This window comes from Cervus elaphus, chromosome 22 (assembly GCF_910594005.1).
Source record: "Cervus elaphus chromosome 22, mCerEla1.1, whole genome shotgun sequence".
Lineage (NCBI taxonomy): Eukaryota > Metazoa > Chordata > Mammalia > Artiodactyla > Cervidae > Cervus > Cervus elaphus.
This window is the reverse complement of record NC_057836.1, coordinates 25,310,458-25,324,771: the sequence shown is the minus strand read 5'-3', so window position 1 is coordinate 25,324,771 and position 14,314 is coordinate 25,310,458. Positions and strand designations below refer to the sequence as shown.

At 39.0% G+C, this 14,314-nt stretch overlaps 1 protein-coding gene across 3 annotated transcripts in view; it reads right to left on the bottom strand.

Annotated features, from left to right (window-relative positions):
* PTPRO (protein tyrosine phosphatase receptor type O) overlaps positions 1 to 14,314 on the bottom strand; it is a 260,020-nt gene that overhangs the window by 90,174 nt on the left and 155,532 nt on the right. For all 3 annotated transcript variants that reach the window (XM_043882124.1, XM_043882125.1, XM_043882126.1), the window contains exons 4-7: positions 13,928 to 14,080; positions 11,165 to 11,608; positions 9,180 to 9,341; positions 5,119 to 5,315 (exon numbers count right to left, since the gene is read on the bottom strand). In XM_043882124.1, coding sequence (XP_043738059.1) covers positions 5,119 to 5,315; positions 9,180 to 9,341; positions 11,165 to 11,608; positions 13,928 to 14,080 — 956 coding nt within the window. The remainder of the gene's footprint in view (positions 1 to 5,118; positions 5,316 to 9,179; positions 9,342 to 11,164; positions 11,609 to 13,927; positions 14,081 to 14,314) is intronic.

Genomic DNA, 14,314 nt, shown 5'->3' with positions numbered 1-14,314 from the left:
TATTGACATAGGCTTATTAGTGAGTAGAACTACGGTGTTTGTTAGCAGGGATATATTAGAAAACTCTCTTGCTCATGAATATTCACATATGAACTCACACAAAACAGCAACCAGACATGAAGTACATATACTTAATGAGGACAAATTCAAATTAAGAGGTACCAAGGGGCTTCCCTGGTGGCTCAGATGATAAAGAATCTGCCTGCAATGCAGGAGACTTGGGTTTAATCCCTGAGTCAGGAAGATCCTGTGGAGAAGGGAATGGCTACCCACTCCAGTATTCTTGCCCTGGAGAATTCCTTGAACAGATGAGCCTTGTGGGCTACAGTCCATGGAGGTTGCAAACAGTCCGACGTGACTGAGGGACTTTCACTTCACTTCAAGATACCTACATGAAAGGCTAGACTCTAAGCTTCATGAAATCAAGGCTCAAATCAAATTTGTTCTTATTTCTAGCAGCTCACACAGAACCTCCTAGAAAATAAATCTGTGGGGAGGAGCAGGGGTACTAGCACCGAATCTCATGGATGATGGTAATTGACAAAGGAGTGATCCTGTGGTACAGTTGATGAGATGATGGTAGAGAAAAAGTGGCGAGAATGAAAGTGTGAGAGAATAAAACATTGTGGTTAATCATTCATCTGTGTTTGAGTTTAGAATCACGCTTATTTTTGAGCTGCATTTTGATTTTTCGATTCAACATAATCACCGTACCACTGAAAAGAGAACTGAAGAAATGTTATAATTTCTTTCCTTCTGGATAATGGTTGCTCTAAGAAATAACCTCAGTCAGACCAGTGTTGGTGAGAGTATATTCTGGATTCTTCTCTAGGCCAATTTTTGAGATTTTTTTGAACTGATGTTTCTTTCTTTGAAAATATACACGTGTGTGTGATGATGATGATGTAATGATGTAATACTAACACAATCCTCTTGTGGTAACTGAGATAACACCTAGAACAGTGGTCTAGTTTCTGCCCTCTGCTTTCTTTTCCCTCCTTGCCTACAATCTGCAACAGTTTCACGTTTGCATTTCAAAGAAGCCACTGTCAGCAAGCACTTAGACCAGACTTTTCTGGTTCATATATAATTTACAATATCTCTCTACACTTTCAGCCTTTGGTTTCCATGTATGTGGAGAAGGAAATGGCAACCCACTCCAGTATTCTTGCCTGGGAAACCCCTTGGACAGAGGATCCTGGTGGGCTACATACAGTCCATGGGGTTGCAAAGAGTTGCACACAGCTGAGCGAGAAATGAGAAATAGATTTGAGGGACTAGGTCTGACAGACAGAGTGCCTGATGAACTATGGACAGAGGTTTGTGACATTGTACAGGAGACAGGGAACAAGACCATCCTCATGAAAAAGAAATGCAAAAAAGCAAAATGGCTGTCTGAGGAGGCCTTACAAATAGCTGTGAAAAGAAGAGAAGCCAAAAGCACAGGAGAAAAGGAAAGATATTCCCATTTGAATGCAGAGTTCCAAAGAATAGCAAGGAGAGATAAGAAAGACTTCCTCAGTGAACCATGCAAAGAAACAGAGGAAAACAATAGAATGGGAAAGACTAGAGATCGCTTCAAGAAAATTAGAGATACCAAGGGAACATTTCATGCAAAGATGAGCTCAATAAAGGACAGAAATGGTATGGACCTAACAGAAGCAGAAGATATTAAGAAGAGGTGGCAAGCATACACAGAAGAACTACACAAAAAAGATCTTCATGACCCAGATAATCACAATGGTGTGATCACTCACCTAGAGCCAGACATCCTGGAATGCGAAGTCAAGTGGGCCTTAGAAAGCATCACTACAAATAAAGCTAGTGGAGGTGATGGAATTCCAGTTGAGCTATTTCAAATCCTAAAAGATGATGCTGTGAAAGTGCTGCACTCTATATGCCAGCAAATTTGGAAATCTCAGCAGTGGCCACAGGACTGGGAAAGGTCAGTTTTCATTCCAATCCCAAAGAACGGCAATGCCAAAGATTGCTCAAACTACCGCACAATTGCACTCATCTCACATGCTAGCAAAGCAATGCTCAAAATTCTCCAAGCCAGCCTTCAGCAATACGTGAACCATGAACTTACAGATATTTAAGCTGGTTTTAGAAAAGGCAGAGGAACCAGAGGTCAAATTGCCAACATCCTCTGGGTCATTGAAAAAGCAAGAGAGTTCCAGAAAAACATCCATTTCTGCTTTATTGACTATGCCAAAGCCTTTGACTGTGTGGATCACAATAAACTGTGGAAAATTCTGAAAGAGATGGGAATACCAGACCACCTGACCTGGCTCTTGAGAAATCTGTATGCAGGTCAGGAAGTAATAGTTAGAAATGGACATGGAACAACAGACTGGTTCCAAATAGGAAAAGGAGTATGTCAAGGCTGTATATTGTCACTCTGCTTATTTAACTTACATGCAGAGTACATCATGAGAAATTCTGGGCTGGATGAAGCATAAGCTGGAATCAAGATTGCAGGAAGAAATATCAATAACCTCAGATATGCAGATGACACCACCCTTATGGCAGAAAGTGAAGAAGAACTAAAGAGCCTCTTGATGAAAGTGAAAGAGGAGAGTGAAAAAGTTGGCTTAAAGCTCAGCATTCAGAAAACATAGATCATGGTATCTGGTCCCATCACTTCATGGCAAATAGATGGGGAAACAGTGGAAACAGTGGCTGACTTTATTTTGGGGGGCTCCAAAATCACTGCAGATGGTGGCTGCAGCCATGAAATTAAAAGACGCTTACGTTATGACCAACCTAGACAGCATATTAAAAAGCAGAGACATTACTTTGTCAACATAGGTCCGTCTAGTCAAGGCTATGGTTTTTCCAGTAGTCATGTATGGATGTGAGAGTTGGACTATAAAGAAGGCTGAGTGCCGGAGAATTGATGCTTTTGAACTGTGGTGTTGGAGAAGACTCTTGAGAGTCCCTTGGACTGCAAGGAGATCCAACCAGTCCATCCTAAGGGAGATCAGTCCTGGGTGTTCATTGGAAGGACTGATGTTGAAGCTGAAACTCCAATACTTTGGCCACCTGATGCAAAGAGCTGACTCATTTGACAAGACCCTGATGATGGGAAAGATTGAGGGCAGGAGGATAAGGGGACGACAGAGGATGAGATGGTTGGATGGCATCACCAACTCAATGAACATGAGTCTGAGTAAACTCCGGCAGTTGGTGATGAACAGGGAGGCCTGGCATGCTGTGATTCACGGTGTTGCAAAGAGTCGGACACGACTGAGCGACTAAAATGAACTGAACCGATCTGAGCGACTGACACTAACACTTCTATGTATAAGATGTGTAACTTATACATTAGAGGGAAGAAGAAAAATCATACCTGAGAGCAGTCAAGTTCTAGTTATGTTCTGGGACACAACACATTTTCTATCAATGTGAAGAGTCAGTATGCTGGGTACAATCAGGGAAGGAAGCTAATAAACTGCACAGTGAGTTGTGATGACTAGTTAATCTGTTTGGCATGTTTACTCTTTAATTCAAGCTGAAAGGGTAGCCTCATCTTCATGCTGGGCTTATCTCAGCTCTCTAGAGCTTTTGAGAGCTCCAAAGGCCATGATTCCTGAATTCATCTTCTTAATTTAAAATTTCTCACCCCTTGAATTACACTAAATGCCTGATTTTCATGGAATACATGGAAACACTCCAAATAGCTTCCACACAGCAAACACCTGTTTTGAGTGCATATTCTATTTCCAGCATACTCCACACAATAATTAAACTTTTTTTTGCCTCTAGGCAAGAAAAGAATGTGTTTGAAATAATGTATACTAATGCACATATATGGAATTTAGAGAGATGGTACAGATGAGACTGTTTTCAGGTCAGGAATAGAGAAGCAGAAGTAGAGAATGGACATGTGGATATGGGGTGGGGAGAACGAGATGAATGGAGAGAACAGCATTGACATATACACACTGCCATATGTTAAATAGACAATGAGTGGGAAGCAGCTCTATAGTACAGGGAGCTCAGCTGGATGCTCTGTGATGACCGAGAGGGGTGGGATGGGGGCAGGGGGTGGTGGGGGGTTTAAGAAGGAGGAGATATATGTATACATATAGCTGATTCAGTTCATTGTGCAGCATTAACTAATACAACATTGTAAAGCAGTTACACTCCAATTTAAAAAGTATTGTGTTTGTAAGACACTAAGGATCAGTTTCTTTGATCTCATGAAAAAAAGAAGAAAAAGTAAAACCAGGTTTAGGAAAATAGGATTGGGCGGCAGGCTTCCAGTGGGTGTATTCAGGGCGTCTGAGGGCAAAGTCTGCTTAGATGCCCAGGTTGGTGGTTTCATTCAGAACTGATGACTGGGCATGGCGGTTCATTCTGGTAGCCACGCCCAGAACTATAGATTTCCAGGTTTCTCCACTTGCCCCATCTACCCCTTTCACTCAGTTAACTGCTATTTATCCTTTAAAAGTCTTCATTTGTATTAGTGAGGGGATCGTTTTTCACTTTATGTACTTAAAATTTTTTAGTTGTTTTTTTTTCAGTGAGCATATATTATCTTTATAGTTAAGACAACAAGAAAAAAAAATGGAAAAAATACAAAAACTGCACCAAGTAAACCAAATCTCCCCTAAACCTACTGCTTCCTGTCTCCTCCCCTAGAAGGTAAAGTTCTTCCGATCGTTTTCAAATCCTCTTGCCCCAATCAATATTTATTCATGCTCTTCTTTCTGTGAATTTATACAGACCTACCATCACTCACTTTTAGCCTAGGTCTTATACTCTGCAGTAATACATGAATACTTACTATTGTTCTCACTAGACTAAACTCACCAAGAGCAGGATGTATAAAAATTGTCTAGATTCCCACCACCTCCCCCAGTACCCAGCACATCATAGGTGCTCAGGATATGTTCTTGAATGAGGAATGGAAATAAAAGGAAGATGGTAGTTCTAAGAGGAAAGGAAGGCGACTGTGATTGCAGAGCCTTGGGCACCGACTTCCTGGCTCCTGTATCCGTGATGCACCAGGGAGACCTTGGCACAGCTGCTGGCCACGGTGGCACCCTTGCATCTGCTGGGAGGCTGGGCTGCAGGAGGTGAGTGAGCCCGACTGCCCTTCCTTTCCTTTACCTGAGTGCAGTACTGCTTTTCCAGCCTCTGGCTCTCCTTTTGTTTCTGGCAGGTGAGCGACACCACGGACACAATGGTGCCATTGTAGTTCTCTTGGGGAGACGTCCAGGACATCAAGGCAGTGGTTGAGCTTAGAACGTGGACACTCACGTGCTGGGGCTTCTCTGTAAGCTCTTCAATCCATTCTCCTGAAGGACCTGGATGTCAAACCAGAGCACAGGGGAGGCTTCAGGCTGAGCGGGTTCAGATGGACTATAGCTTTAAAAATCATGCTGTTTTCCTTTTGCCCTTAGAAAGACATTCCAAGTCAGACTGGCAGCCAAGACTGGCAAGTCTTCATGTCCTCTGCCTAGCTACGGTCTCCACCGGGTGACCTCCCCATTGACCTATGCAACAGCCTGGTGGCAGCAACCAAACCAATTCTACTGAGAGACAGAAGCCCCACTTCAGTGGTTACATGCCTCTGAGACTATTCTGGTAACTTCTGCACCAGACAGAATTTACTTAACAAAGAGTGTGTGTGGCAGTGTGGTTTCATGAGTGTTTGTGATTCCTTTGCTGTTAGGATCTTTGGGCTCTAGAAATAATTATGTTGAGATTCAAATTAGCCTCGACTGCAATCCTGTGAAGAAAATTTTAAATCTGGTGACAGCAGAATCAAAGCAGCAGAGTGTGACTCCCTTAGAGAAGAAATAGGCAACAGAGAGGCTCAATTATAGAAGCTGGTGGAAACCTGGGTGATAATTTGAGGACACGGTAGGATCCTCATTATAAAATATCTCCCTAAAAGTGCCCGCCATTAGCTTTGTTCTTTTAAATTTCCAAAGTGGTTATTAGCACAGTGCCTGACATATAGTAAAGACCCAAGAAATGGTAAGGTGATTATTATCTCCTGAAAGTCCCTGTTAAAATGCAAATGTGCAACTTCTTTTATTTGCTTAGGATACATTTGTCAGTTCTCTCAATAAGAAGCTGTAGTCCTGGAGCCCAGGAAAGGGGGAGGAATAAGTGACTCTGCTGGCAAGGGCAGTCCCAAGCTCATGGGAAATGGGGCAAAGAAAATAAAAATAATATAAATGATAATAATAATTACAATGGCAAAGAGATGTAGGACTCACTGTTTGCCAGGCTCTTTTAAGCTTATTTATGTTTACATATTTTAATTCTTTAATTTTCTTAACTAAATTTATGAGATAAGTTTCAGATAAGGAAACTGAGGCAGAGATAGGATAAGTAGAGCTGGGATTCACACACAAGAGGTCTGGTTTCAAAATCCATGCTGTTAACCCCTGTGTGAAACTTCCTGGAGCACTATGAAACTATGAGAAGGATGAATCTGGAAACAGGAAATTTGGCCCCAAACTCAGTTTTGCTCATTATTAGCGATGCAACTTTGGCCAAATGACTTCTCTGAATCTCAGTCACTGCATCTGTCAAATGGACAAATCATAGACCGTGAGGACAGGAAAGGACTTTAGAGTTCCAATGTGGGTTACTGATGGGGAAACTGGGGCCCAGAGATGTGAATGACCTGCCCAATGTCACAGAGTGAGTATTGAGAGACAACCTAGGACTCCTATCTCCTGGGTCGGGGCTTTGTGTCAACATATCAAGATGCCATCTGATTAGTCTACTTTATAAAATTGTTGCTGGGATCAGATGAGATTGCAATGTATTAGAAAACTATCTAAATGTGAAGTGTTGTTACTTTTATGAAGATCTGAAGTGGTGGGAGCAGGGAGAGAAGGTGGATGGAGGCAAAACAAATTCATTCATTTAATGGCTTTATAATAGGATGGACCTGATAATCAACAGAAGGTAATAGGTCACTGCAGACTCCATGGAAATGGACACTGTTACTAAAGATTTCTAGAGTCTGATTCTCCTTCTCACACTAAATGGCTAAACTTTCTGTGTCTAAGTACTTTTTTTTCCACCTAAAAATGGAAATAATAGGAATATTCCCTTCACAAGGCTTTTGGGAGACTAAAGTAAATTTCTACCTTAATTTTCATCTCTGAGGAAAGCCTTCAAAACTACATAAATACAGTATCCCTGTAAAATCAAAAGCATATACATAGTACACTTGAGTAACTCATTACTGCAGAACAGAATATCTGAAGCTCCAAACAGGTTGTTTTACTGGCAGAGAAATAGAAAAATTTCTAGTATCTTATATTTTCCTAAATGAATATTAACATGCATCTCTTCAAAATAACCATATTTTTGAGCAATTCTGACATTCTCAGCAGCTCTGGTCAGTTTGGATACTCTAAGAATAGAGTGCCTATCACTGGAAAGTGATTCAATAAATATTTGTTGAATGTACAACAGGAATAATAAGCAAAGAGTATAACCCCAACTTAGGGTTTTATTATGTGGCATGAAAAGCAAGAGGTATGCAAATAAAATCCATCTAGAAAAATATCACACTCAGAGATAAGCTCTGTACTGTAAAGAATCTGCCTGCAATGCAGGAGACCTGGGTTTGATCCCTGGGCCAGGAAATTCCCCTGGAGAAGAGAATGGCTACTGACTTCAATATCCTTGCCTGGAGAAACTCATGGACAGAGGAGCCTGGTGGGCTACAGTCCATGAGGTCACAAAGAGATGGACACAATTGACTGACTAACACTTTCACTTCATTATGAAACACAGTAGAAGTTCAGAGGAGGGAAGAGCTAATGGCCTGAACAGTTATGGAAGATTTCCTGGAACTTGTAGTGGGTCTCTGCTGGCAGACAAGGGAATCTCTGGGTTAATGAAACATTTTTAGCCTCATGGGAAGAACTCAATACTAAACTTTGCTTTCATTCTCAAACGATGCCATGTCAAAGATCTCCTGTAACTGAAAGACATGCAGGGTGATCATGGATATTTTTTCTGCTTGTCTAGTGGATATTTCAAGCCTTTTCACCAGTGGTGACATTTTTGGTTTCCTAAGAAAAATTGTTATACAGGGTATTTTCAACATTTTTAGGCTGCTAAATAAACTGATTTCTCTCCTCTGAGCTCCTCCTTTTTATCTCGCCTGTCTTTTTGAGGGTCATTTAATGAAAGGTGGTATTTTGCCTTTGGAGGAGGAGATAACATATGGCGATCATCCTTCTTGGAATGAAGTTTTAATCCTTTGCTTTCTTTTTTTTTTTTCTGCTGATCAGAGGCACATTTAACTCCGGATAAGCTAAGAAACAGATTTTTGGCCTCTAAACTTCTGGTAAGCATAGTCAGATTAGCAGAAAACATTACCAACATACACTATTTGTGTAGCTTTTTGAGGCTAGTTATTGGCCTGCTATTATCCCTGATGGAATCAGTGGAAGCTGCCCTAAGACTTGATACTGGTGTTTTTATAATGCTCTAGCTTCGCTGTTGTTGTTTAGTCATTTAGTCGTGTCTGATTTCTTGGGACCCCATGGGCTGTAGCTCACCAGGCTCCTCTGTCCCTGGGGTTTTCCAGGTAAGAATACTGGAGTGGGTTGCCATTTCCTTCTCCAGGAGATCTTCCCGACCCAGGGATTGAACCTGGGTCTCCTGCATTGCAGGTGGATTCTTTACCCTCTGAGCCACCAGGGAAGTCCCACGCTCTATCTCAGTTTGTGCCGATTTTTGGAGAGACCACCTAGGTCTTGCTACACTTGAATCTCTGTGCTTCTTTCAAGCTCCCCAAATTCAACACTCTAATGAGACTTTCCACACAGTTCAAAAATGCCAGTTTTCATTATGGCTTCAAACAAAAGTCCTCTTTCCTAAACTATGTGTCCATGTCCTTGGAGAGTTTGTTACCACTAGTGCGAAAGGTCAATTTAACAAATGTTCAATTATCTCAATAATAATAAAAAAAATCCTCAAGTTAAATCCCTGGGTAGATTTGCTACTATGAAACATACATATATTTTCTCTGCTGTCAAAAATCACATGGATTTGGGCCTCTCATGACCTTGAAGAATTCTCAGGGTCTCTAAGGATTGATGAATAATTGATGCTTGAGCATCATTCATCTCACCGGCTCCATTGTTTTAGCTCCTCTGTAAATGCAAAATAATCTCTTTGGTACTTACTGATATAAAAACTGAGTGATTTTGCTGACTGACTGTTTCGAGTTTCACAAGATCCTGAGGAACTAAATGTTGTCACAGATAACTTATATTTCCCGGGCTCCTTCAGTTCTGCAACAAATTCATGTGCTTCTTCATCCACTGTCAAATATTCAGTAAAGTTTTCTAAATCATGTATAAAGAAGAGAATATATATGAATTGATATCCGGAACAGTCTTGGCTATAGATAAGTCAGTTAATTTTTTTTAAAAGTATTTTCTTATTTTGCCTCTTTCCTTGTGTCGAGTTGAATTATACCTCCAAACTAAAATTGCTATTGAAAAAAGATGGCTAAGAGTTCAAATTGTTTTCTTACAGTACTTTAAAATAACTAAATTAAAATATGGTGTCCAAATCAATAAAAATATGGATATATATATATTGCATTCTTACATACTGTCAGCCAGTAAAATGATACACACAAAACAGAAGTATGATGTTAGGAGAAGATAGCAATGATCAACTTTCTCATTTGGATATAAAGAATTAAAAGAAACAGTACCAAATGTTGTACAAGTTCTTTGTGATAACATTAAATATGCATAAGTGTCTTAAAATATATTGAATTATTTTCTAGTTAGAAATAATCCTCTGGGTATATTTTCTGACACATTATATTTTGCTTCATTGGCTGACTTCCAGAAATTTTAAAAGTAAAAATGATTTTTACATTGCTTCAAAGTCTATCTCCTGCTGCTTATTGCTTCATTTGAAGTTTTTTTTTTTTTATCATTTGGCGACCAGAGTCGCCTTCAACAGAACACACTGCAGTCAGATAAAAGCATGATTGAGCTTTCATGGAAATAGGCATTACAAAATACTCTAGGACCCTATTTTCCAGAGACTATATCGAGGAACAGAAAAATAAAAGACTAAAGGAACCTTTTTAAATATAGGCAATTTCAGGCAGATGTTAAGACTTTTGACTCAAATAATTGTAAATGACAAAGGATTTCAATTTTATACAATATTTGTGTATTGTTGGTTGCTCTATACTCCAATATAGAGGAATTCACAAATCTTGTATTTCATTCTATTGGATAAAATAGGGGCAAACAATATGTCATCTATGAGACTATGATTTGAATACCCTAGCATGTAAGTAAAGCTGTCAATCTAACCTCAAATTTTGATAACTTGACAACCTTTGCCACTCAAACTACTAGACTGGAGAGCAAAAAATGAAGAATGTGATTATAAAAACAAAATAAACAACAATTTCTAAATAAACAATGAATATCTACCAAACAACAATTCAGATATGATTCATGATCCAAATTTACTGAATGCCATGGCCCTGTTTTTCATAAAGTAATGGGTTAAATATAAAGAATGTCTCTTGGATGCTAAGTGAATACGATATATATAATATAGTAGCTGGAGTGGGAATACCAGCTGCTGTGTAGTTTTATTCTACTACCATCTCCTCTTTGGAAAAATGTGAGTTGTGCTGGTTCCAGGGGAGCACCCCCTGAGGGGAAATAAGACTAGCCTGATAAGCAGAACACAGGTCTGATACTCTAGGGAAAGAAGTCATGTTGTCAGTAAGATTCTTTTGCTGCATGCTTCACAGATTTGTGTACCTGGAAAACAGAACACTTCTCCAGGATATTCTGTAATTGGTGATGGTTAGAAATTTAATTCAAAATCTTTTCAAAGTTTCCTCAGTGGCTTGGGGAGGTGAAGTGTCAGCAATGAAATGTATACAGTTGCCCATTCTTGTGATGTGTGAACTACCCAAACTGGGTTCTGACCCAATCTGTTCATTTTCGTTTTCTGGTTTCAGTCTGCCTTGGGATATTCAATAAATGCTTCATTTTCTTTACCATTTTTCTTTATATCTTAACTGTCTGCCTTCAGTCTTTCTTTCTAAATGTAATTTTTCAAAGTTCCCGTTTCCTTTACCTTTGGACCATTTCTTATGTCCTCTGATTTCCCAGTACTTTACCTTCTCTTTCTATGTGGATATGGAACCCATCAAAGGCAGTGGGTGGTTTTGGTGGTAACCAACTCAATATCATTTGTACAGGGAAAGAAAAGAAAGAGCTGGATACTGATTTCTCCGTCTCACTGAGTGTATTGTTATTTTCGTATTCTGTGGGAAGCACACTGACTAATTCATCTTCGCTTTCAGGAGTCGCAGATGCGCTGTCCCACCAATATGGCTGGGATGTTGTTTCGAAATCACTGCTGTTAAAATCAGGCCAACCAGAGGAAATGTTGCCAGAGGGAATTTCAGGAGTGTCCTCTGTAAAATGGAAGACTCTGTCCTTTCCCATTGTATCTTGTGATCTCATGAATGATTCCTCTGGGAAACTGCCGCTCTCTTCTTCCCAGTTGTTTTTGTTTAAGTTCACTATACGAACTGAGATATTCCGAGGTGGATAAGGGGCTGTAAGAAAGAGAATTATCATTTTATGTATTTTTTGACTGTTATAATGAATACTTTATCAATGAGTCAAACAAAAAAGTAGATTCAGAAAATAGTTTAACTGTACTTTTACTCAAGAACAAGTGTCATTTCAAGACTTCCCTGGTGGCTCAGATAGTAAAAGTGTCTGCCTACAATGCCGGGGAACTGGATTCGATCCCTGGGTTGGGAAGATCCCCTGGAGAAGGAAATGGCAACCCACTCCAGCATTCTTTTTTTTTTTTTTTCCATTTATTTTTATTAGTTGGAGGCTAATTACTTTACAATATTGTAGTGGTTTACAGAGTGAAGTAAGCCAGAAAGATAAAGACCGTTACAGTATACTAACACATATATATGGAATTTAGAAAGATGGTAGCGAAAACCCTATATGCAAAACAGAAAAAGAGACACAGATGTCCAGCATTCTTGCCTGGAAAATTCCATGGACAGAGGAGCCTGGTAGGCTACAGTCCATGGGGTCGCAAAGAGTCGGACACAACTGAGCGACTTCACTTTCTTTCACTTTCACTTTTTACATCAAGAACAAGTGTCATTTCAAGTACATGTCTATCTAAGATTTTGTACATGATGTGCATACATTATCGTATCATCAGTCACGCTTCAAATACATTAAATAGTGGTACTATGTTAGTCAAAGTCGTGACTGAACCACTTCCAAAGTAGAATTACATTCATATTTTTCAGCTTATCACAATCTCCTTTTGAAAAAGCCAAGTCTCTGTCACTAGATCTTTTTTACAAAAAAGCAACTATAGTGTTTTATAGCTATCAGGACTAAAAATACTCTCAATGACATAGTTGCACTTAGGAGAGTTGCGTGTTGAATTACCTTTAGAAACTTTAACACACGTTGCAAATATGGCTTCACTTCTAACCTCTCAAAATGAAAACTATGCCCACAAAATAAGTTCATGAATTATGGAAGTATACTTGTGGTAGAAAATTATGAAGGTCACTGCATGGTCTCTACCTGCAATAAATTCTACATATCTTTCAAATAGCAACTCAACACTCACCTCTTAGGAGCTTTTAATAAAAATTAATCTTTCGCTCTTTCATGCTGCTATATAACTTTGTGTGCACACGCTCAGTCACTTCAGCCGTGTCCAACTCTTTAAAAATATTTATTGCATTCTGCCTTGTATGATTGCCAATAGCTGTTTAGTTGCTAAGTCATGTCCAACTCTTTATGACCCTATGGATGTAGCCCATCAGACTCCTCTCTCCATGGGATTTCCCAGACAAGACTACTGGAGTGGGTTGCCATTTCCTCCTCCAGGGGATATTCGTGACCCAGGGGTTGAACCTATGTCTCCTGTATTGGCAGGTGGATTCTTCACCATTGAGCCTCTAGGGAAGCCCATGAGTGCCAATAGTACCTCTACCATTTTTGAGGCCAGGAAACCATTTTAGCGGACTTTGTCTTCATCCCTCCCTGTACTTTAAAAATCTCCCAGGTAAAAGATGCTCAACTAGTTCCCTTACTTGAATAATGAAAACTACAAGTAGAATCTTAGGTGTTGATATGAGGTGAATAAAATATTAATATTTAGCTGAAATAATTTCTTTGTTTTGGCCTAAATATGACATCTTAGAATTTCAGATTGGCAGGGTCTGTTGGTGGTCTATTATAATCCATTCCCAATATTTGTATGAATTGTGTCTCCTCATGCTTATTAAGTACTTAAGCATGTTTGTGGTGAAAAATGTCAGTTATATTGGTATTGGTGATGGGCATTTAGCATGTGTGTATTTATTTTACCCATTCATTCTTTCACCTTCCTATCCATCTATCTACCCATCCATCCATTCATTCATCTAGTCATCCTATGATTGTGCTTCATATTAGTGATGATACTAAAGTTAAGCACTGCCAAGTTTTAGGTGTATCTATCCCAATATTTTCTTTTAACAATCAGATAATCTATACTAGAACTTCTCACATTTGTTCTTCTGCCACATGGTTATTATGTCATATTGTAGATTTACTGATGTCTACTTGATTCAGTTAAATTACTTATAACTTTTGGTAATATCACATGCTTTTTTATTCAAAGATTAAAAATCTGTGATTTCGTTGACATATTTAAATTTTTTATTGAATATTTTGCTCAGTTCATTTTACATTGATAGAAAATTCATTTTAGATTATTGAAATATGTATTTTTTTCTGAGTTCTGGAACAGAATTTTCCTTAGAATGACAGAAAGCATACATATAACAAAAACATATAATTTAATTATTTTTTCACTAAATTTGATTTTTCAAGTAACTTACCAGTTCTATGCTGTTTGGGTTCATGACTGACACCGCTGTACTCCACGAGAGTGCTTTTATTAAAAGTTGCCTCAGATACCAGCTGAAAGGTGATATTACTGTAGCATATTCCTGGCAGCCAGTGATTAAACACTGTTTTTCCCTTAAAAAAATCTGAGAAAAAAAACAATTATATTAAATTTTTGGTTTTCTAAATGCCACACACTTCTAGAAAGTTCTGAACAATTATGACTATCTGTCAAATAATATTCCTGTGATTTCTAGTATAGTCAGTAATAAAAAGTTGATTTAAGGCTAGAGATTTGAAAATTGAAATTTTTAGACTCAAAGGCTTTTTCTGCAAGAATTAGATACAATTGGAATTAAAATTTTTATAGGAACATCTGG